This window comes from Pagrus major, chromosome 4 (genome assembly GCF_040436345.1).
Source record: "Pagrus major chromosome 4, Pma_NU_1.0".
In the NCBI taxonomy this organism is placed as follows: Eukaryota; Metazoa; Chordata; class Actinopteri; order Spariformes; family Sparidae; genus Pagrus; species Pagrus major.
In genome coordinates, this window is record NC_133218.1 from 6045012 (window position 1) to 6068429 (window position 23418).

Sequence of the window (23418 nt, forward strand, 5' to 3'; positions counted from 1 at the left end):
GTCTGTGTCTGTGTGTGTGTCTGTGTCTGTGTGTGTGTGTGTGTACAGCATGAGTCACCCTACCCGCCTGTGATTGGATGGAAGTTTACGGGTGAGGGAGGGGGGGAGAGAGAGAGCCTCAGGGGCCGTCTGTCAATCTCTCCCCCGCTCCATTCACACATTCATCTGCATGCAGCGTCACAGAGAGACAGAGGAAGTGAGCGAGAGCCTCTCATTCATAAAAAAGAGAGAGAGAGAGAGAGAGAGAGAGAGACAAAGTTCATTCATAAAAAATCTGCACAGTTCTGCTGTGCGTCAGAAAGTTGATGTGGAGGTGAAGCAGGAGTGGAAGCCTGGAGACTAAGAGAGAGTGTGTGTGTGTCGGGAGGATGGGACTGCACTCAGCATGAGTACAGCGGAGCAGACTGGACTTCAGACTCCACAGGACATCGCTCAGTCCCACACCGGTGAGTTGAATCTGCCGTCACGTACTCTTGGAATCTAATCTAATAATCTGAGGACACGGGACACAAGATGCTCAGAAGATTCCCCAAATTTCAACTGAAAAAATTCTAAACTTTATCCTTTTTTTCTGCTATCTCAAATCTGATCTGCCTTATCTGGGTGTAATAACTGATTTTTATTTTCATGGCAGGTTTTTCTTTTTTACTTTGTCCCAGTGCTCTCCTCTGTCCAGTTCCCAGATTATGAGAGAGCAAACCTTACCCAGGTTCAAATCACAGACAGGACTCTTACCAGGTAGCTCATCATTTTTCAAGTCATTACACATGCCTGTGTGGATGAAAATCACTGTACTGCATCTGATTCTATCGCGTCTTTCGTTATCTACAGGCATGCTGAAGCGCAGCAAATACAGCCGTCTGCGCAACGATTCCCTGACGTCTCTGGAGGATCGGCCCCTGAAGAGGGACCTTTGCTTGGACTCTGATTTCGCCCAGCTGGATCCAGGGGCGCCCACTCACCACGGGCCGTCCACCCTGAGGGACTTCATCCCCCGCATGGCCAACATCCGATTGCAAAGTCCAATTTCCCTGCGGGGCCTAAGGGGACAGACAGCTGGACCCACTGACAGACCCTTGTCGACGACAGAGTGGGGCTCAGGGCCCGATCAGAGATTTTGTAGCCAACCTTCCCTCAATGTGCCCCTATCGATCGGACCCTCGGCTCTGAGCTGCACAAAAAGACCCATCACCCTGCACCGGATGGCCAGCCTCCCCTGGACCCCCAGCTGCCCTCCCTGCTCGCAACACAGAGACGGTTTGTGCTGTTTGAAGACTTCCTCTGCAGCGAACAGAGCGGTTCACCATCACATCAAGGTACCTGACAACACAATGACAGTGCATGATTACACACAGAGAAATGGGACTGGTTGTGTTGCAAACTGCAGCAAGAGTGTGTTTGAGGCTCCTTTGCCCGATTAATCTTCATTTTTTTCACTTTTGACAATTTGCCTAAGCTCATAACCTCATATCCATGGTCCCAGCAGAGAGTTGAGGCAGTTTAATTCCTTCCTTTGGCGACACAAACACAAGCGTGAACTCAGGACACACACAAATTCATGCTCCATCACCACCACACTCACTTTCGTACATTCACCCCCTCCCTCTCAGATAGAGCTTCCTGTGTAGGCAGTAGTGACTCATCCTGGCTCCTCTCTAGATCTGCTCTGCTTCTGTGTGTGTATGTGTGTGCACATGCGTGTGTGTGTGTGTTTGATTGTATCCGGTATCGGCAGAGCCCATGCTGTCCTAGAACCGGAGGTGTGTCCGCATGGGTGATTAGGAGCAGGGCCTGTGGACGGACTCTCTGATTGTCCTCTATAAACAAGCACACACGTACATTACACTCCCTCCCTCCTGCCCACTCACCCCACCCACCCACACACACACACACCCACACACACACACACACACACACACACACACACACGCACACACACACACGTATTGATTTAAGTCTGGTCCATCAATGGATTTACTAATCTTGCCTCCAGCCTCTAGTGTCTGCTCTGCTGAAGCTCATGGCCAATGGAAGTGGGGCTGGCTGGAGTTCATTCGAGCACATGGCCTAAATATTGTCTGATGCATTAACTAACCTTTGATTCTCTTCATATCCTCACAATCAAATAGAGATCAAAAGGTGCAAAACTAACTCTTGAGTGCAGAATTGCATGCTATGGACAGACCATCCCACAGTTTTGACCTAAGACAGCAGAAATGAATGTGTAAGGAGCGACTGTCACGTGTGAAGACGCTATAACTAGTTTCTAACAGTCACAGAGAGAAAATATAGTTGTGCTGTGTTCGGCTGGGTCAGTCTAACTCATGCACACCAAAGGATTAAGGGCCATTGTGTTCAGTGATCCTCTGATTGTTCCTATACATGAATGTGTGCACTAGGAAAACAAAACATGTCTATAACATATGCTGAATTTACAAGAAGGCCCAAGTAATTAAGAATATGTCACTGGCAGCCTTTCATAAAGTTTATAGAGTGTCTCTTAACTCAACAACTCACAAAATTGAGTGATTTTTTAAGGGAGTCTGGGGACTTTCTCTCCTTCACCTCCTTGCTGTTGTTGACTGTAGTTGACGTGGCTGCTTTAAACCTAGAATAGTTTGCAGTATGCTGCAGTGCAAAGTGCTCTCAGTTGTTGTAAATTATTGTTAATAATGATCAGATACATGTTTTGCTGGACATTCAAATTAATACAAAAAACAATGAATGTCACACACCATTTACTATGACGTCCTTATATAGACTGACCCCTCAGCACCAACTGTGACTGTCTTCCTGTGTCCCTGTTCCTGTAGCGCCACCAAGAGACTGACATTTCTGTTTAGTAGTGGTTTCCTGTTTCTCTACAACTATTGGCTGGATTTCAATGAAATTTGGTACAGATAACTACATTGCCCTGAGAATGGATCCTAATGACTTAATGAAATATCTCAACATCTACTCAATAGACTGGCACCAATTTTTTTGCAGACACTCATGGGTCCCAGACGATGGATCTTAATGAATCTTGTGATCACCGGACACTGTGAGGTTTTGTGTGAAAGTCTCATCAACAACTTTTTGGATTAACTTTACATTTGAAAGAAGAGTTGCAGGATAAATTGTAACAATTTGGTAAATCTTAATTTTTCAAGATTCGAGATTAACTTAATTAATTATAGAGCACAAGATTGTATAAGAAACTCCAGTTGTAGTTCCCTATGCTACACACTGCACCCCTGAACTAATGATTAATAATCCAATATCAAACTTGATAGCCCTGTATCACTCTAAGTTTTAAATCACCCTTAACTACTTCACTATAATTTAAGATCACCAGAGGATAGGATAGACATCAAATTGTACTCTCATAGATCAGCCACATAAATATGCCAGTTTTTTTTCATCAAGATCCACACATTATTCCCTGAGAGATAATGAATGTTAAAAAAAAAAGCCCTATCTCACAATGTTAAATAAAGTATGAAAAAAATCCGGTATTCCTGAACTAATGATTAATAATAAGTTACAAAGTTGAACTTTTCATGGTGGAGTGTGGCGGATGAGTTCAGAAGCCTCACAGCATGAGGAAAAAAGCTGCTCTATAGTCTGGTGGTACAGCAGTGGATACTTCTGTATCCTTTCCCAGACTGCAAATCTTAATTGAGTGCCATTATTAATTTGCCATAGTTTGACACATGACTAAATACCTGAAGAACTAATGACATTTAGCCTCAGCTGTACTGTTATTTTATTTTAATTAGGAAATGTTAGCATGCCAACAGGCTAACTTAGGATGGTGAACATTTTACCTGCTATGCATCAACATGTTAGCACTGGTGTTTTTTATTATATGCATGCACATGCATTTATTGTCACACAGCTTCTAGTGTGGCTTTGAAATAAAAGCATTTCTTTGTCTTTGTTTTTTTGTTTACATGAGGTAAAAGAGGTACATGCCAGTACATCTACAGACACTAAAGACAATAAAAGACAACATTTTAGGAAAGAGAAACAAAGGTTCATATTTTGCTATTTCCTCAACTTCATCAACTTAGATAGTTGAGGTCATCGGACACAACAGATACAGTTGGCTGTCATCTGCAAAACGTTTCAGAGCAAGTGAACAGCTTCCCTTATGGTTTGATCACATATTTCAGTTTCTTATGTTTTTTGCATCAATTACATCCTGAAACAAGCACAATAACACAGACATGTATATGTCTACACATATGTTTAGATGCTCAAGGATTACAGTGGTACCATATATAACATTTTAAGCTGTTAAGGTGAATAGTTAATGGTGTATTCAATGACTTTGTGAGAAGGAAATTATAGTAAGAACCCAAACTAGACTTTGAATCATGTCTATAAGTTTAATTATTTTGTTCATCACCTGGACTAATTAAACTGAACACTTAAGTCAACTTTGTCCCCAAAAACCTGCTGTAAAATCTTCTCTGTTCATTTGAAAATAAGCTCTGTGTTCTGTGAAATAATCCTAAATCTAGTGTCACACTTTAATGTTGTACAAGCTGTCCAGTAATTTCCAGGATTTTTGGCTCGTGATCCCTTAAAAGTCAAAGGCAACAACTGCACATTGTATAATCTGTATATATGGGTCATGAACACTTCAGCTCCACTGCAGAATGATATTCCTTTGAACATTTTCAGCTGTGATTTTTATGGATGAGAGGCAAACTTATCCAGAGGTAAATCAATATAAAATCAAAGAAGAAGAAGAAGAAGAAGAAGAAAGAAATGTGTTTTCTTCCCCTTTCCTTTCCAGATTGTCTCCTCACAGGCTGTCTGATTTATCATAAATTGAGGAGTAAAAGGATATAAACATGAGCACTCTGTATTTTTTTTCTACACTACAATCAGTGTGTAACTGGTGTTTTGTTGTGTTTTCCTCTTGTCCTTTTAGTACATGGGCAGTGTGGAGGTGACCCAGTCCATGAGAACTCTCGACTTTGACACGAGAATGCAAGTCACACGGTAGTAGGACCTTCCACCACACACACACACACACACACACACACACACACACACACACACACACACACACACACACACACACACACACACACACACACACACACACACACAGAATTATGCTGGGATAAATGAAAACGTACAGTATATCTGTCTGCCGACACGGCCTCTTAATGAAAGTAAGCATGAAAAAGCTGATGTTTTGCTGAAAAGAGGAAGCTGCATATTTGCCAAACAAGTCATGTGTGGCTTATTTAAAAAATGTTTCAAAGAGGGAAATCAAATTAAACGTATAATGTTTCATAAACCGGGGCTTTCTCCTCAGCATTTGATATCGACATCCTAGAGCAGGATGCCAAAAGCACCGATGGACACAGTAACCTCTGTTCACAACAACGCTGCTGAATGATGGGGCAGAAAATCCAATTAGATGAATTTCCTCCTAATGAGCTCTCATAGTCTTATTAAGACAGAGAGACAGAGAGAGAGAGAGAGAGAGAGGCAGAGGGAGAGAGACCTCGATCCATTGCAAACAATTTGTTCTGGAGGAGAAGAAAAGCAATTCCTGGAAAAAATGTGTTGCTTTGTAGATAGTGGGATTCTACTTGTGTGTGTGTGTGTGTGTGTGTGTGTGTGTGTTTGTGTGCTTTGACCTCTCCGACCTGATGGTCAGATATTTTTTTAACCAAAACAGTATTTCATTTTCATTATTTTTCATGCAGTTTTTTATGTTTTGTGTAATCTATCTGATTTTTATTGTTTGTTTTTTTGTATATGTATAGATAACTTTATCAAAGAATTAAAGTCTTTGTAATAAGCATTAGTTGAGAAGTAAATTGAATCTGGGAAGAGTTAGTATCCAATAAAGGCAAAACAGAACAAACAAAAGAAAAAAACACAGTGCCTTTATGCTGCTCCAAACTACTTTTCAAAATAACTTTACATAAAACTTTTACATAAAACAAAATACAATAAGTTTATAGACTTTAGCTTGTGACAACATAGAAAAATATTTGTGGAGCAGAACTTTATTCTTTACGATTTCTCATCTCAAGACTTATCTTGTGACCCTTTGGAAGGAGACCAACCACTGTAATAAAACAGTAGTAGTAAAACCAGCTGCAGAAAGGACCTGAATGCAGGACTCCAGGTAGGCAGGGTGAAAGCTACACAGTCTCACTTTAAAGGAGCGCTATGTAGTTTTTGGGGAAGACATTTTAATCAGAAGAGAAAGATCTTCATTGACTGATTGACTTTTTATCCTCACCCCATTTATCATCTCAAGACTCCCAGGATTTATCTTGTGACCCTTTGAAAAGAGACCAACCAAAATACCTCAAATACCTTCTTCTTCTTTTTCTTCTCGTTCTTCTTCTTGTTCTTCGTCTTCTTCTTCTTCTTCTGTTTGAATTTGAGTCCTATTTTCATCTATGTTCTGGCACTGATATTATTTCCTAAGCGACTATTGGTCCTGTCGAAATGCAGAGAAATGCATAGATTTATACTATAGTCTTTAAAATGTTCTCGATGGATGGGTGGAGGGCACAACCTCAGTATTCCTAAAATCCTGGCTACAGCCCTGTACTGTAGTAGTAGTAGTAGTAGTAGTAGTAGTAGTAGTAGTAGTTGTAGTAGTTAAAACTAGCTGCACAATGGACCCAAATCCAAGAGGCAAGTACAAAAACTGAGCTTTAATATCTTTAAACTGAATCCATACACCTGCAGGCAACAGAAATGGAGGAAACAGACTGAAGCAAATTTAAGAACTAAGGAAATGTAAAAACTAAAGTACAAACTGATAAAGCACAGGCAACACATGCAGCAAATACAAATGAATTGTCAACTCAAAGAGGGGAACATGTACAGAACAATGGACCAAATCAATGAAACAAACCAGGGCAATTACAAAGGTGGGAAAGAGACAAAGACAGGAAGTAAAACAAAACACCATGATGAAAATTGCTAAATTTAACAAGAAATGGCTAAACTAAACCCCAGAGACATGGCATGTTCACTTGTAATGGAGTATTGGTACTTTTACTTGAGTGAAGGATCTGATTTCTTGTTCCACCATTGAGCTACTCTCCTCTTCTCTACTACTCTTCAGTAAAAGTACAACATTTCCCTCTGAAATGTAGTGGAATACAAGTAGAAAGTAGCATAAAATTGTAATTACACTTTGGTAATAATTGCACTTTGGTACTGTACTTGAATGAATGTATTTAGTTACATTCTAAGTCGGCGATATACTGCAGAGGAGCTTCTTGTACTGAAGTTTTCTCCTCTCATATTCTCACATGTCAGTCACATGTTAGCTCGGCACACTGGACACATTTACAAAGGTGTCTCTGTGTTTGGTGTGTGTGTGTGTGTGTGTGTGTGTGTGTGTGTGTACATGTTTATAATCTGTGTTTGTGTGTGCAGAGAGGCAATCAGCAGACTGTGTGAGAGGACATCAGCCAAGACAGCAGTGAAAACAAAAAGGGTAAGGCACACACACACACACACACACACACACACACACACACACACACACACACACACACACACACACACACACACACACACACAACCACACATCAATGTAGTCAGACTTGAATAACTGATTTTTGTCCCCAGCCTGTTTGTAAGTCCCCGTCTGCTGTTCTGGGTCAAATCAACCTCCAGTTTTCTGGAAGGAGGGTAATCCTCGCTGTCTCCACCGACAGTGTGACTCTGATCTCTGCATCCTCCTTACAGGTGACAGCTTCAACACGCTTAACCACATCATAACTGTCACACACATCTGGATTGTGGAGTAAAAAAACCTTCCTTTGCTTCTGTGTTTTCTTCTCTCTTCTGTTCCTCAGAAGATCGCCCATCACCCCATGCAGGCCATTTCATTTGCCTCAGGAGGAGACCCGGTACGTTCATATTCTCAATGTCGCACATGTACAAACACATTCAGTGACACAAACACACACAATTCACAATACATGCGGCGCCATGTATCTATGGACTCCCCAAGATACGCAAGAAAGGAGCACCACTCAGACTCATCATCAGCAGCATCAACTCAGTTACCTAAAACATATCCAAGCACTTAGCCAGTATCCTAGCTCCTTTGGTCGGTAACACTCAACACCTCATCAAAAACTCACAGGATTTCACCAACAAGCTGAGAGAAATAACACTGGACTCACACAAAACAATGGTTTCTTATGATGTCAGATGAACAGAAGCACATCAGGGGAGCACTTAAAACCTGTGGCTACCTAAACTGGAACTTTGTCAAAACTTCTAAAAGATCCAGAGCTGACAGAGAGGAGGAGACAGAAAAACTTAACAATGTTGTCATACCTTATGTTGCGGGAATATCTGAGAAACTCAGGAGGATCTTTAATAAGCATCATATCCTGGTTCACTTCAAACCTATCAACACACTGAGGCAGAAACTTGTCCACCCTGAGGACAAAACACCCAGGCATAAGCAGAGTAATGTAGTTTATGCTGTTCAATGCAGCCAGGACTGCACAGATTTGTACATTGGGGAGACAAAACAACCTCTCCATAAATTAATAGCACAACACAGGAGGGCAACTCCTCAGCTCAAGACTCTGCTGTCCACTTACATCTGAAGGAGAAACATCATTCCTTTTAGGACAACAATGTGAACATCTTGGGCAGAGAAGACAGATGGTTTGAAAGAGGAGTGAAATAATCCATCTATGTCAAACTGGAACGACCATCTTTGAGCAGAGGAGGTGGCCTAAGACATTACTTACTTACATTACTTACCACCTACAATGCAGTGCTGAGTTCCCTCCCCAGACAGCTTAACCATTCACACCTGGGTTCACCTAGCCCTAGCAACCCACATGAAGGCCGGTTGGGTCAACAAATCACAAGTGGCCCTAACGATTCTGAAGCTCAGACCTTAACGACTCTGTAAGGACACTCCCACACACTATGACACAGCGCTTAGAATTAGCATGACCTATGTTTAATCGGTGAAAACAATGCAGACATTCTCAGTGAGCGGTCATTCGTGTGTATTCTCTGTTTAATTAGTTCACTCCCTGTCAGTGGCTCTCTGATAAAAGCAGATTCAGCTGAATGTGTTTCACCATAAAGCCTCAGTGGCAGATTGATTTTAATTCCCCTATGCTATCCTCCATGTGTCCGAGCCAACTCAGCCGAGGCTCAGAGCACGCTGCAAGATTATTTTAGCTAATTAATTAAACAGTGAGCTGTAATCCCATCCATGGCTTCACCAGAGAGAAACGACCCTCCTGTTCTCTCTAATCTTTGAGCCAGTTCAACCTTGCAGCATTAAAATGAAATATTACAGTGTGTATCCAGCATTGGTATTCCCTGTTTGTTCAAACTGAAAACAACACACGGAGGTTCATGGACGCTAACCAAAACATAAACCAGAGGTTTTTTTTGTCAGGCATTGTTTGGCCTCGATAACTGACATGTCCTGCAGGCTGTTCAGACATTAACAGAGCTGCATTGATTTAGTTTTTTTTACTTTCACTCATATTGCGATTTCCGTCACATGGAAATAATGTGTGTAGAAAAAAGAGAGGGAAAAACGATAAAAGTAATTTAAATTTTAATTTAAAGGTCACATGTTACTGAGGTGCTGCGCGTAGAGTTTATAGCTATTGTTATTTTCAGCTCTTGTCCCTACAGCTGTGTGACTGACTTTATTTAGTTGGTTTTCTATTTTTTATCATTCTCATCTACTTGTATACAATGTATATTTGCATATAGCATCTTGTAATTGCCATTTGTGGCCACAGTGGCCACTGTTCAGCAAAAGTTACATAGTCTGGCTTTAAGTCATGTTTGTTATCATCATTAAAATTCAGTACACTTTACCTTATTGTTCTCCCAATTTATCTCTCAAATTACCCACCGTGGTTGGAAAGTTTTAGGGCTTTTACATAACCATAATTTAATTTACGTTTGAATTATCTTAATTTACTGATCAAATTCATTATCCACAGTAAATTAAGTGTTTTTTAATGGTTATTTATTATTCAATTGTGGGACTTTCTATTCTTTGTCAATATAACTCTTTGTTGTTATTTTTTCCTTTTCTTTGATTTAAAATGAACTTCATATGATTGCAAATGAGGGAGTATAAATAAAGGTTGAATGAATGAAAATGAATGAATTCATTTTTCTCTCTATGTGTTCACAGGACATGGCAGATTACATTGCTTATGTTGCCAAGGATCTATTCAATCAGAGAGGTAAGAGACAGATTCATTTATCATTACGACGAGCCAGGTTTCCACTGGACTCCTCTCTTCATTGTTTTATTGTCATTATTATGGACCAAACATCTCTCTCTCCTTCTGTCTCTCTGTCAGCGTGTCACATCCTGGAGTGTCCTCAGGGTCGAGCCGGTGAGGTCATCAACAGCATCGGTCAGGCCTTCGAGACTCGTTTCCGACAACTTCTCAACCACACGCCATCGCAGCTCTGCGACAATCCCAGGTTGTCCTTTTGACTACTGCAGCTGTCTTACTGGTGGCACACAGTACAATTAATTGCCACATGTCCTATTTAATAAACTGTATAGCTCACCTACAGTATTTAAGTAGTTCAATGCAGCCATGACTTACTCTGCATCATTCAATAATTCTTTTATGAGAGCAAAGTTGCTCAAAGTGAAAATTGAGTCGTTTTTTTTAAATTTTTTTTAGAGTTTCTCAATCTTAGGTCACTTGTTCTATTCTGTGACTCTCTGTGCACAGATCAGCAGTCAGACTCTGTCACAAATGGAGCCCAGAGAAGACAACAACAGACCAAAAGGCCGAGCAGAAGGGTGAAGTCAGGGAGCATCGTGACTACTATAATATGATCCCAGGAAAGACGCCACCTGCTGGTGGAACAGAGGACCTGCGGTTCACAAGGGAGGAGGACAATGTTGACCTCCAGCGGGTAAGAGTTAGTTCTAACACCAAAACACAAAGTGTTCAGTCAGTTGAGCTTGGATATCTGTTTTGAACCTAGAGACAGAAGTTTGACAGGAACCACAAAGTCCAACTCGTTGTTTTCAAGTTTCAGCCACATCTCACGGTGTTAATGGGAAACATATCGACAGGGGAACAGACTTTTACACAACACCAGCGCTCTCCATCTAGTGAACGCCCGTCTGTTCACTTTTGTTGTACCTCGGTTTCTATCACTCTCCCTCTTCACCTTCTCTGCCTCCTCCATCAACCACATCTCAGGGCCTTGCCTCCGTAGATTGAGTTGCCCAGTTGTCACATCACATCAGAGGAATATTATGATGAAATAGTGTATTAACATATTGATTAAATAGAAACATAGATTATATAGCCTATTGTATCACATCCTGATATTACCTAATTACAAGGCATATATATACTGTACATATATTATAACACTGTTTAATTGATTGAATGAATGTTTATAAATCAGATCTACATATATACATATATAGAAAACATATTTAATTTGCAAAAGGGGAAACTTTATCCCCTGAGGAAGACTGTAAAATATGGTTGAAAGCTTCAGAAGCAACAAGTAAGTTGGACCTCGTGTTGATGATTTTGTCACCTCTCCTTATCCAGGATAAATGTGTTGGTCACAAATGTTCTCACACCTTGTATAATGTAATTTTATCTCCTGGCGCCTGAGCAGAAACAGTTGAGCTGTAAGTGTTATCCTCAGTGATCGGTAATAAGGAAGACAGGAAGACCTCTTGTTCACTTCCCAGAATGATTGTTCCAGTGTGGGAACTGAGTCAGACTTTCCTGTCATGTCTCACCTTTAAGGCCATCACTGCTCCCTGAACACACACACACACACACACACACACACACACACACACACACACACACACACACACACACACACACACACACACACACACGCGCGCACAGATCTCTGTCTTGTGTGTATGACTCATCTGGTGTTGTTGCAGGTTTGTTCTTCTCAGCCTGTTTCACTGTATGAGAACTGCTCCATCACAGAAGAAACTACAGCTCCACCTGCAGGTAAAAACCATCAGCACACTTCCAGCACAAGTTGAAATAGTGTGTCTGTGTGTCTGTATACATGTACTGTATCTAACAACAGTTTTGTATTTTGGTGCATGTGAAAATGCAGTTTAAAGATTAATTATAGTTTAAAATCACTAAATTAGATTTCAACCCATGCGTGCTGTGTGATTTAAATTAAAACCTAGTTTAGAAAAATGGCGTAAGTGACGTATTAATTCAAAGGATTTAGGGGCATCTACAAATCTAGGTGTTTATTTTAGTTCTGTGGTGGACATTTATACAAATAAGTGCACTTTTCATGAGATAATGCCTCAATTTCATATTTTACTTTACAAAAGCAGAAAACTTATCAAAAAATCATTGTCTTAATGTAAATAAACAACTGGGAAATATTCATGGTGATATCTATTAGTTAAGAATTGTATTTTTATTTTATTTTTACTTTATTTATTTATTTATTTTTTACTTTATTTTGTTCTCCTGGAGGGTCTGCCCTTAAACCACAATTGAAAACAGTACAGAAACAATCACTGACAAAAGCCCATGAATAAAGCCATCACTTCTACATTATGTAGTTACATTTGAATGAAAAACCCTATTTTGAGCTTCGCATTATTAGAGCTGTAGAAGAAGAAATGGTGGCGCCAGCAAGCTTTCCACTTAATGTCATGTTTGATAGCAGCTCCAACTTCTCTGTTGAGTCTATAGAAGTGAAGCTGCAGTGTGTTAAACATGCACAATTGTTATGAAACTCAACTGGCGTTAAGTCCATTATTTCTTCCTCAGAGAACTCGCTCAGTTTTGATCTGTCAGTTTAAATTTCAAAGAGTTTAAATTGGAGCCTGGAACTGATTTAAAAGTAGCTTCAGGGTAAGATTAGGTTGGATTTCAACAACAGTCTCGAATTCAAACTGTTAATTTGAAAATAAGTTTAATTATTTGTTGTAACAGAATAGCTTTATAAGTAATAATATAATCCTGGTTTAAAGTTAATCCTGTTTGGAGCAACCCCACCCTTCTGTTCTGTTTCATTCTTCTTCTGCTGTATCTCCATCACACTCAGTTGAATGTGAGGTCAGGGCTCAACAGAGCGCTCCTCTCTCTGAGATCCAGGACCTGATCCAGGAGGAGGGCTGGTTTCATGGCAGGTTGGTAGTTCACATCCCTGTACGTGAAGCAACAACTTTTCTCTCCTCCTTTCTCACTAACTGTGTTCTTCATCACAGGTTAGGAAGACAGCAGGCGGAGTCACTCCTCACCTGTAGTGGGGATTTTCTGGTCAGAGAGAGCAGCTCTGCCTCTGGTCAGTATGTCCTCAGTGGTATGGAGGGAGCCACCGTGCGCCACCTGCTGCTGGTTGATCCACATGGACAGGTAGAGTCGTGGTGTTGGATTTTATGCACACATGCACATGCACAACCGGCCTTATGTAATCCCGTTGTCCGTGTGTTTTTGTGTGAGCAGGTGCGGACCCGTGATCAGGTGTTTCTGAGCATTGGTCACCTGGTGCGTTTCCACATGGAGAACCAGATGCCCATCGTGTCGGGAAGCAGCGAGCTGTGTCTGAAACAGCCAGTCCTGCAAAGACACTAACACGCATATTCACACACAGACTGTCACATGTATATTTAGTCTTCAGCAGCGGTTCTCTACATATTTTTTTGGAGCTGAGGCTCAATGTACGCAAGCAAGAATGTAACTAAGTACATTTGGTACAATTTATGAAATTAATAACTGGTTATGAAACCATCTCAGTTTAATACAGTTGCTTCTTTATGACCTACATAAGCAAACGAGAGCAACAAGACTGATGACTGTCACCTGTTCAACTTCTGACCTATTCAGGTTGGATAACTCATAAGAAATAAAGCTATTTTTAATGGCAGAGTACTGAGGGTGAATTGAGGTGTCTCACAGCCTGAGGAAAGAAGCTGGTCTGTAGTCTGGTGGTACAGCACCAAAACAAAGGTTATTCGTTTCACTTTTGTCCACAGGGGGCGCCAGAATGAAAAAAACAAAAAAGTTCCATGTAGCAGCTTTAAGTACACATTCAAGGTGCTTGTACTTTACTTGTACGTTTCCATTTTATGCAGATTTATACTTCTACTCGACTACATCTTAGAAACAAATATTGTACTTTTTAAATAAACTCTTTAAAAACCCCTCAGTATATAAAGTAGAGCTCAACCTTAAACATCTACAGCAGTCAAATGTAACACACACATTAATGCACCAGTGATATTAATCAAAGAACAGCAGCTATGATAATAAAACACAGGGAACATCTTACTGCATAATGAGTACTTGTACTTTTTATTCTTTTCCTGGAATTCCTGGAGTATTTTCACAGTGTGGTATTAGTACTTTTACTCAAGCAAAGGATCTGAATACTTCTTCCACCACTGCCCTCAGCACCTTTAGCAAGAATGTTTTCTGATTAAAGTAATCAAATTACATCTAATGTGTGTATATGTGCAGTGAATTGTTTATTAATATTTTTCCCAACATTTGACTAAACAACAAACAACACTTGTGCACGCTGAGCCTCGCCCTGTATTGAGAACAGCTGCTGGTCTGCAGAACATCCTGTCTCTGTCTCTCAGGCTGAATTTGCTGGTGTTTACTCAAAGTTTAAGCACAATCACTGGTGTCGGGAGGAAATTACCAGAATGTTGGCAGACCTTCAGAATCATTTTTTATAGGCTAAATTTGTCTCGTGTTCATTCATTTTGATTTGTTATTGTTCTGTGTCCCTGTTTCCCATGCTCGACTTTTGAAAACAACTTTTCATCGCGCTTGTTTGTTACATTATGAGTGTTTAATTCAACTGCTCTTTGTAACCAGTTTAGTCTCGGATAAGCTGTCAAATATGCAAATAGTGTCTGTCTTTGGTCCCCATTAAGTGTAATCAAATACATCTTCAGTTCTTTTACACAATGGATTATTGCTTTGTCTCTTTTTTTCTTTCTTGTTAAACCTCAGACCACAAAAACACAACTTTATTTCTTCTTCTTCGCTAGTGGACCAAACAACTCGCTTCAAGACACCTTGAAATGATTCCTCACATCACAATACAACATGACAATTTATTATTAAACTGAGAAGATTGAAAGCATTTTGTTGCCATTTTACTCATAATCCAAGTTTAGCTACTGTTTACTGTCACTAACTGGTCAGCAATCAGCTTCACAATACAACTGTGACAAGTTTTAAAGATTCAAAATAATTTTAATTATCATCAAGCAGCCAGAGATGCACAACAAAATCATAGTTGTTATCCACTCATGGTACTTTTAGTAATAATAAAATAACAAATAAATCATTAAAAACTCTTTCCTTTAAAAAGAAAAAAGTTGTGAGACTTAATGTGGTCGTCTTATAGAAAACTGCAAAAGTTGGAATTTTACATTGTTTTTTTTCTCTCCAGCGACACTAAAAACATTCAAACATTTCATAGTCATGTGTAAATATGGATTTAATACCTGGGTTTCATTTCTACTGAGAACAGCCAATCAAGGTGCTCAAGGCTATGTGGTGCACAGAGACAAAGAAGAGTTGGTCTCAAATGTGGCCAAAGACACATGAAGTCAAAAGCAACAGGTACAATTTTTGGAGACCGACACACAAATTCACACGATGAAGTGCAGACAGGAGATTGTACATTTAACTATGACCCTTCTCCTTCTTCCACAACTAAAACTTCACACGGTGCTTCAACTTGAGAGCAACTTCAGTTCCGCACAAAATGTGAAAGAGCCATGTAGTGAGAATGACATTATTAAGTTCAGTTTGATTCCAACAACAATACAGACTTTATGCAAATCTAATGAAGACAACTTAAGAGCAGGAATCTAGAAGCTAGTTTCATGTTTTCTTATCAAATCTTCACCACAACAGGGAGATGGTGCCAAACTGGGAAATCACTAGTTGTACGGCTCAGATGCCATTGAAAGCTGCAAAGCTTGTGGCTGCTACATGGAACAAAGTTAAATGCCAAAGTTAAGTCACCCACAGGAATTTGAGTGAAAGTCTTGAAAGCATCTCATATTAAATGTATTTAAGTATCCAAACTACAGTTAATAGTAAAATTATACATACAGTATATGTACTACACTATACTATAAGCTCGAGATTAGCTGCAGACTGATATTCAATCTGATATTCAACACTTTTGTGTGTGTTTTTAATCCAAATGCTGTTGAAATACATTTATTTAAAAATGCACCAGTCTGATACAAAATGTAATCTGCAAAATAACTAGCAACTAAAGTTATCAAGTAAATGTAGTGGAGTAAAAAGTAAAATATTTGCCTCCAGATGTAGTGCAGTGAAACTATAAAGTAGCATGAAGTGGAAATACTCTAGTAAAGTGCAAGTACCTCATAATTGTTCGCAGGTACATTTGTTGAGTAAATGTACTTAGTTACATTCCATCATTGGCCTTTCACTATACAAATAAAGACACTCTTGGACTTTCCCTGGACCAGAGAGACCAAAGTGTGTCTTAAAGTGTAAGTATAAGACTAGGCTGTCAAAATATGACAAAACAACAGAAAATCTGCCAACAATGTAGAGAAACTCAACGGACATGATTGTCATGCTGGGTATCACAGTTACACTGTTCAAAGCACATTATTGCACATTCTGTAAGGTACAGTAAAAAAGCAAAATGTGCATCATGTCTTTTAGTTTAAATTGAATTTTTACATCTGGAAAATGCAATAAATTCAGATTATAGTTATACAACTTACAAATACCTGTTTAAATTATTATTTTAAAAGTAATATCTGTCATAGTTAATAACTGAAAAGACATGTTCCTCTTTCCCAAAGATGTTGCTGTGACTTTAGTTTGTTCATTTGAGCCCACACCTGGAGAAATAATCACTTTAGACTTGAATACCATTTTTTAACTGTCTGATTTCTTTGAGCCACATGATGGCGCTATCAGTCTTTACAAAAGCTCTTTCCTCCTCAGCATTTTCCAAAATATGTTTTCTTGATTGGTCCAACAGTCTCTGGCTAGTTGTCTAAAATTCTCCATTTGTTTATGTGACAACTCCATTCCTTCATAATCTTATGTGTCACATGTTCATGATAAAATATGACAAACACATACATGTTAACTACAGTGACAGCCTGCGTTTCATTGGTTGTTTCTTGAAACAGATGTGTGTCTTAGCAGTGAAAATGACTGGTAGTAAACAGCCTATAATAATGGCTGCAACACTTCTCCCTCAGCTTTCAGCAGCCTGTCACTCGCAGATTTGGGTGAAGTAAAAAGATGACTGTGTGCTCAAAGTATGCAGTTGACTGCTCTCGGGCTGTGGCCCTCATCGTCCTCTGAGAGGCTCGGAGGGTCTCGCCCACATTAATCACCCTCAGCTTGTTAGGCTGAGATCAGGGAACCACTGGCAGCTGATGGGGAGGGAAGCAGCTCAGCTCGGGGCTGATACAAACACTGATAGGGTATCTGAAGAAAAACAACACTTAAAGCCTCTCTGTTCGGATAGCTCTGTCAAACGGACTCTCACAAACTTCCCACAATCCCCAATTTATGGGGTGTCAAAAGAGGGCTAATTTTGTATGTCACAAGGAACAGGAAATGAGCGTGCTTGAAGTGTTATCTCTACTTTTTCCTGAGCACTTTATACACAAGTTAAACATGATGATGATATCTGCATCTTATCGGATTCAGCCAGTAAACAATCAGAAACAGAAAGTGTCTCTCTCACCAAACTAAAACCCAGATAATTATCATCTATAAACATGAAAGCTATCATAAGTGTGAAATTGTGTGATTTTTCAACCAAGTTATTTTCCTGCTTCGATTTCGTCCCTCTGGATTTTCTCTGAGTCACCAGGACCTCGCCCAAAACAGCTCACCGAGAACACAGATGACCTAGTGTGTGATTCTTTGAGATCTGTGAGGCCTGCTGATGGTCACATGTTGTCAAACCTGTGAGGTCACTGTTTGACCTCTGGCCTCTCATTAATGTCAGAGCAGCAGCTGGCAACCTGTGTGGTGGGAGGAACATGAGCTGGATCAGAATTTCAAGTCCCTTGTTAGACTTCTTTCACAAGGAGGTCAAGTTGTTTTGCACCTGTAAAACCAATACTGAGAATCTGGGTCATTGGGTTATTAACATGATGCTAATGTTGGTCTATAGATAATCAAGAATAATTGTTCAGGATATAAAAGGCAAGAGAAGTATAGTTTCTTTAGGATTAATATGAATTGTGTAGGGCTGCACAACTAATCAAAATATTATCGAAATTGCAATATGGCCAAGTTCATTACTACTTGAATATTCACACATTTTAGTTACTGCTATTGAAGACATGCTAGCCTCCTCTGCTGTGATCTTATGGCCTTTGTCATATATTTTGTTGGGTTGTGTACTTGCATTATCCCAAATGTTTCCAACAATATCCAAAATCTCAGAAAACTGGAATTTTCTGAGGTAACGAAGTGTTTGTTTTTGTTGCCTGTTGCTATAACTTCAGAGGAAACGTTAGATGAAGGAAGGAAGTTGGACAACGCGACTAAACATAACTTGGAAAAAACTTTTAAATCTCAGTGAACATTTTGGGAGATTTTCACCAACAATGGTGGTTGTTTAACAAAGTAAAGCAACAATTCCCATGACCCCACACTACTTCAAGACATCATTAAACCACTACTTATGTTTTCATTGTTGTGATTGAGAGACCGCCAGCGAGGGTACTGTGCATTTAATACATGATGGTCATTGTGGATGACCGCTTTTTGGTCATAATAGCATTTAACATACAGTAACTGCAACCAGATAAAACAATTTAAATACTAGTACACATCTTGCAAAACTCTTCCTCGCTATTTTGACAGTGAATAAATCATTGAAGTTATTTTTTCAGCAAACATCCTTAAAAAATAAGTGGATGCAGCTCCTTAAGAATAAATATTTGCTAATATTTTCTTAGCCCACTATAATGGCAGACAAAATATCTTTGGGGTTTTGGGCTGTTGGTCAGACAACTCAAGCTGTTTAAATAAGTCAACTTGAGTTTTGGAAAAATTGTGAGAAACATTACTCCCTGACATTTTAGGAATCCAAAGATTTATTGACATATCGAGAAATAATAAAATTGGCTGATTAATCAATAAAAAAAACATTTGTTACTTGCAGCCATACTACTGTACCCGTAGGCGATCTTTTCTACCAGCGGTCATCAAACTGTAGTTGTCCTCTACACAGCTTTCTGGCACAAGAATTTTTTCTCTCGAGATTAATTCAATTCTATCTTATCTCATTTTATCTTGTAAGCACTTTTTAACTCTTGTAATCATGTAAACAAAAGACTGAACTCACTAAATGACGTCCAGTAGCTTCCTCTAAATGACCATTGTGGTCAGCTGCAACTAATTTTATGATAATTTAATTATAAAACATAAATTCATCAGCTCTAGTAATAAATTCAGACATTATTAAGTTTCTCCATCAGCATGAGACGCTGAGAGGTTTAAAGCTTTCAGGAAAAACTTAACTGAGTCAGCAGGTTGGTTTTGAGAGACTCCCTGAGTTGACACAATACCTTAACCGATGCAACCACTTGTTGTGTGTACATTTGTTGGTGCATGTGTGTGCATTCCTTGAACCCAGCCAGTGACATGACTCTGAAACAGGAAATAATAAACATTCAGTATAATCTTCAGGTTCTGTGGCTTTGGTTCAGATCCAGAGCATTAAAAAGCCTAATCTCTTTGAATTCCTTTATAGAATAAACTGGAGGGCTGATGAGCCTGAGGACATTAACATTAAACACACACACAGACTCACAAACACACACACACACAGATGACAAAGCATTCCCAGACCCTGAAGGGCCTTAATGGAACAATTAAAGTCATAAAAAGCGGCCAGAGTACGAGAGCATGAAATTGTTCCTCGTTTCAATGTTATCAGAGTCACATAGAGTTCAAATCTGGGAGGAAACAAAACAAGACTTGGCCACTGACGAGGCCGCGCTGCAGCAGTTACTGGCATGCCAAAATCTACACGTATGTTCCTCCGGAGACAGCGCAGAGGAGGAGACACGTGAGTCATGTGAGGTTCGCAAACAAATGCACACAAACAACGAGACGGCCTGGTTTCTGTGCCTGGTTCTGTTTCCTGTTTCCGAAAGTCAGGAACCAGTGAGGGCACGCTGAAGAGAGTAGGGAGCCAGAAGTCTCTGTTAAATGAGTATACAGTAAGTTGCTGTTGGCCGGTGCAGAATAGATGTGCGTGTATGTGTGTGTGTGCATGTGTGTGTGTGCATGTGTGTGTGTGTGTGTGTAACCCCCACAGTGATCGCCTCACTTCTTTTACCTCCCCTCTACCCCAGCTTAGCATGATGGCTCATCTCGAATCTCTGATGGGTGTGTGGACTGCTGGCTGTTGGCAGGCCTCTCTGAGCGGAAACACACACACATACATGCACACACGCACTCATACGCACAACACACTGTGTCCTCAAGCACAACATACCCTGGAGTTTCTTTACCTCTTTCCACTCTCTCTTTATCATTGCCCCTTTGGAAACTAGGTCACTGTCAGTTCATGCCATTAGCCTCTGCTCCAAGAGTATGACTTTGTGTCCGTGTGTGTGTGTGCATGTGTGTGTGTGTGTGTGTGTGTGTGTGTTCATGTTCAGTTAGCAGCCATGCTTATCTGCCACTTGGCTTAAGAACTTCCTTCAAAATGTTTGTTTTCATGCCCTGTGCCGGTGGATTGGAATCGAATCTGCATTTGTGTGTGTGTGTGTGTGTGCGTGTGTGTGTGTGACACGGTGATGATGAGGGGGTGGGGGATTCCAGGATTCTTGCACGAGGCAGCAGCAGACAGATGTGGGAGACTTGAATCAAAACTTTTTCTGTTGGCCGGCCTCAGAACGCGACTTTTCCTCCACTGTTGGTCTCGCTCTTCGCTCTCCATTCCTCTGCCCTTTCCTCATGCTTTGGCCAGCAGCTCACACTTCTCCCTTGGATTTCAAGCAGAGGCTGAGATCAAAACTTGGATTCTAGCAAACACCAGGAGGGATGATTCAGTGATTCTTGGTCATGCTGGACTTTCTGTTTGTGGTCCAGGACAACATCTCAGCAGCTCAAAAAACACACTATTGTTTTGTCGCGTTGTTACTTCTTGACTTTTTTTTTCCAATTTCATGAGCATTGCTTATATACATGATTTTAAACTGATGGCATGTTTCAGAAGGTACAGAAAATGAAGCATTAGTTCTGTTTGAGCTCTCAAAGGGTCTCATAATGTTTTCATTAGTGTATAATCACCTGAAACTAAGGCCCAATCCCAATACACCCCTTGCCTTTACCACTTTATTCCAGTGTTAGGGCTACATGGCCCTTCAAACTGAGGTTTTTCAGAGGCACACTTCAAAGCGAGTATGAGAACTCACTGTCGTTTCAATGTATTATTGTCCTTCTTTACTACAATCAAGTATAAAACAAGTATAAAACAATCATTGCTAGTTTGCTGATGTCTTAATAGCTAACTAGCTAGCTAAAGTTACATTGCTATGGTGTTGCATATGACGGCCAAAATTCATCCAAAGTCCAGCAGCGAAGTTGCTTCACTTGGTACCGCTCCTATAATATCAGTGCAGACTGAAGGAGCAGGTATTGCTAATGTAAGCCTATAAAGTACTGCTTGTGGTCAGGTAATGAGGCGGTGTTCTCTTTTATTTGATGACTAGATTGATAATAACAAGTTGTTACCAAATTGTGAGGCTACATGTTTTTCTGTCTGCATCAGATAAATAGCAAATGCCCCTGTGATAATACCAGGTTTGCCACAGTAACACAAAAGAAATCACCACAGCTGAAGGCAGCATTTTAGAAATGTCTGGTCGCCATCAACAACAACTTGTGAGATGTTGACGAAGGTTCTCAGTCATCCAGGTCATGGCAAATCTAGGTGCTGTATCGTAGGCAACTGGACTTGTTTCAGTTTCTTGAAGACATTTCACCTCTCATCTTCAGTTCTAACTAACTGGAGGGGAGTTGTAAACTTTTAAACTCTGTGTGGGAGTGTCCTTACAAGTGTGAGCTCTGAGTTTCAGAGTCGTTAGGGACACTTGTGCGTCGTTCCCTCAGGTGTGAATGGTTGTTAAGCTGTCTGGGGAGGGAACTCAGTGGTGCATTGTAGGTGGGTGATAAATTATGTTGTAGGCCATCTCCTCTGCTTAAAGACGGTCATTCCAGTTCTACACAGATGGATTATTTTACTCCTCTTTCAAACCATCTGTCTTCTCTGGCCAAGATGTTCACATTATTGTCCTCAAAGGAATGATGTTTCTCCTTCAGATGTAAGTGGACAGCAGAGTCTTGACCTGAGGAGTTGCCCTCCTGTGCTCTGCCTTTCGTTTATGGAGAGGTTGTTTTGTCTCCTCAATGTACAAATCTGTGCAGTCCTGGCTGCACTGAACAGCATTAACTACATTACTCTGCTTATGCCTGGGTGTTTTGTCCTCAGGATGGACGAGTTTCTGCCTCAGTGTGTTGGTAGGTTTGAAGTGAACCGGGATATGATGTTTATTGAAGATCCTCCTGAGTTTCTCAGAAGCTCCTTCGACATAAGGAATGATGATGTTGTTATGTTTTCCCGTCTCCTCCTCTCTGTCTGTTCTGGATCTTTTAGAGGTTTTGACAAAGGTCCAGTTTGGGTAGCCACAGGTTTTAAGTGCTCACCTGATGTGCTTCTGTTCCTTCTCCTACCCCTCTGTCTTAGTGTGCACGGTGTCAGCCTGATGGTTTAGGGTTCTGATGACCCCAGCTTGTGCTCCAGTGGGTGATGAGAGTCGAACAGCAAGTATTGATCTGTGTGTGTAGGTTTTCTGTACACCTCAATGTTGAGGCTTCTGTCTTCTTCAGTTTGCACTGCACAGTCCAAGAAGGGCAGACTGTCTCCTCTTCTGATTTTGATCCAGGTGTTGTCCACATACCTGAACCAGTGGCTTGGAGCAGTTCCTGTGAAGGTAATCAAGGCTCTGTTCTGAACTTCTTCCATGTAGAGGTTGGCCACTATTGGGGACACCAGTGAGCCAATGGCACAGCTGTGCTTCTGTCTGTAGAAACCTTCACTGTACTGGAAGTAGGTGGTCGTCAGACAGAGGTCAAGTTAGGCACAAATGTGGTCTGGGGTGAAGTTGGTTCTGCTAGAAAGAGTGCTGTCCTGTAGCAGGCGTTTCTTCACTGTATTTACCACTTCTTGAGTGGGAATGCATGTAAAAAGTGAGGTGACATCATAAGAAACCATTGTTTCGTCTGAGTCCAGTGTTATTTCTCTCACCTTGCTGGTGAAATCCTGTGAGTTTTTGATGTGGTGTTGAGTGTTACCGACCAAACACATTCAGTGGCCTATGAT

At 40.5% G+C, this 23418-nt stretch overlaps 1 protein-coding gene across 1 annotated transcript; it reads left to right on the top strand.

The window, feature by feature from the left end:
* Nucleotides 1-833: 833 nt before the first annotated feature.
* LOC140994795 (SHC-transforming protein 4-like) lies at nt 834-13610 on the top strand. Its single transcript, XM_073464577.1, has 12 exons — nt 834-1316; nt 4925-4995; nt 7417-7477; nt 7612-7731; nt 7842-7895; nt 10184-10235; nt 10356-10482; nt 10743-10929; nt 11939-12011; nt 13081-13165; nt 13244-13391; nt 13482-13610. Exons 1-12 carry the CDS (start codon nt 834-836, stop codon nt 13608-13610), a joined length of 1590 nt encoding a protein of 529 aa, XP_073320678.1.
* Nucleotides 13611-23418: the final 9808 nt, after the last annotated feature.

Excerpts from the sequence above, each read along its gene's own strand:
- LOC140994795 (XM_073464577.1), top strand. The coding sequence starts at position 834 with ATGCTGAAGCGCAGCAAATACAGCCGTCTGCGCAACGATTCCCTGACG. Across the intron at positions 10,483-10,742 it reads CAGCTCTGCGACAATCCCAG|ATCAGCAGTCAGACTCTGTC; the intron begins GTTGTCCTTTTG and ends CTCTGTGCACAG. Across the intron at positions 13,166-13,243 it reads GAGGGCTGGTTTCATGGCAG|GTTAGGAAGACAGCAGGCGG; the intron begins GTTGGTAGTTCA and ends TCTTCATCACAG.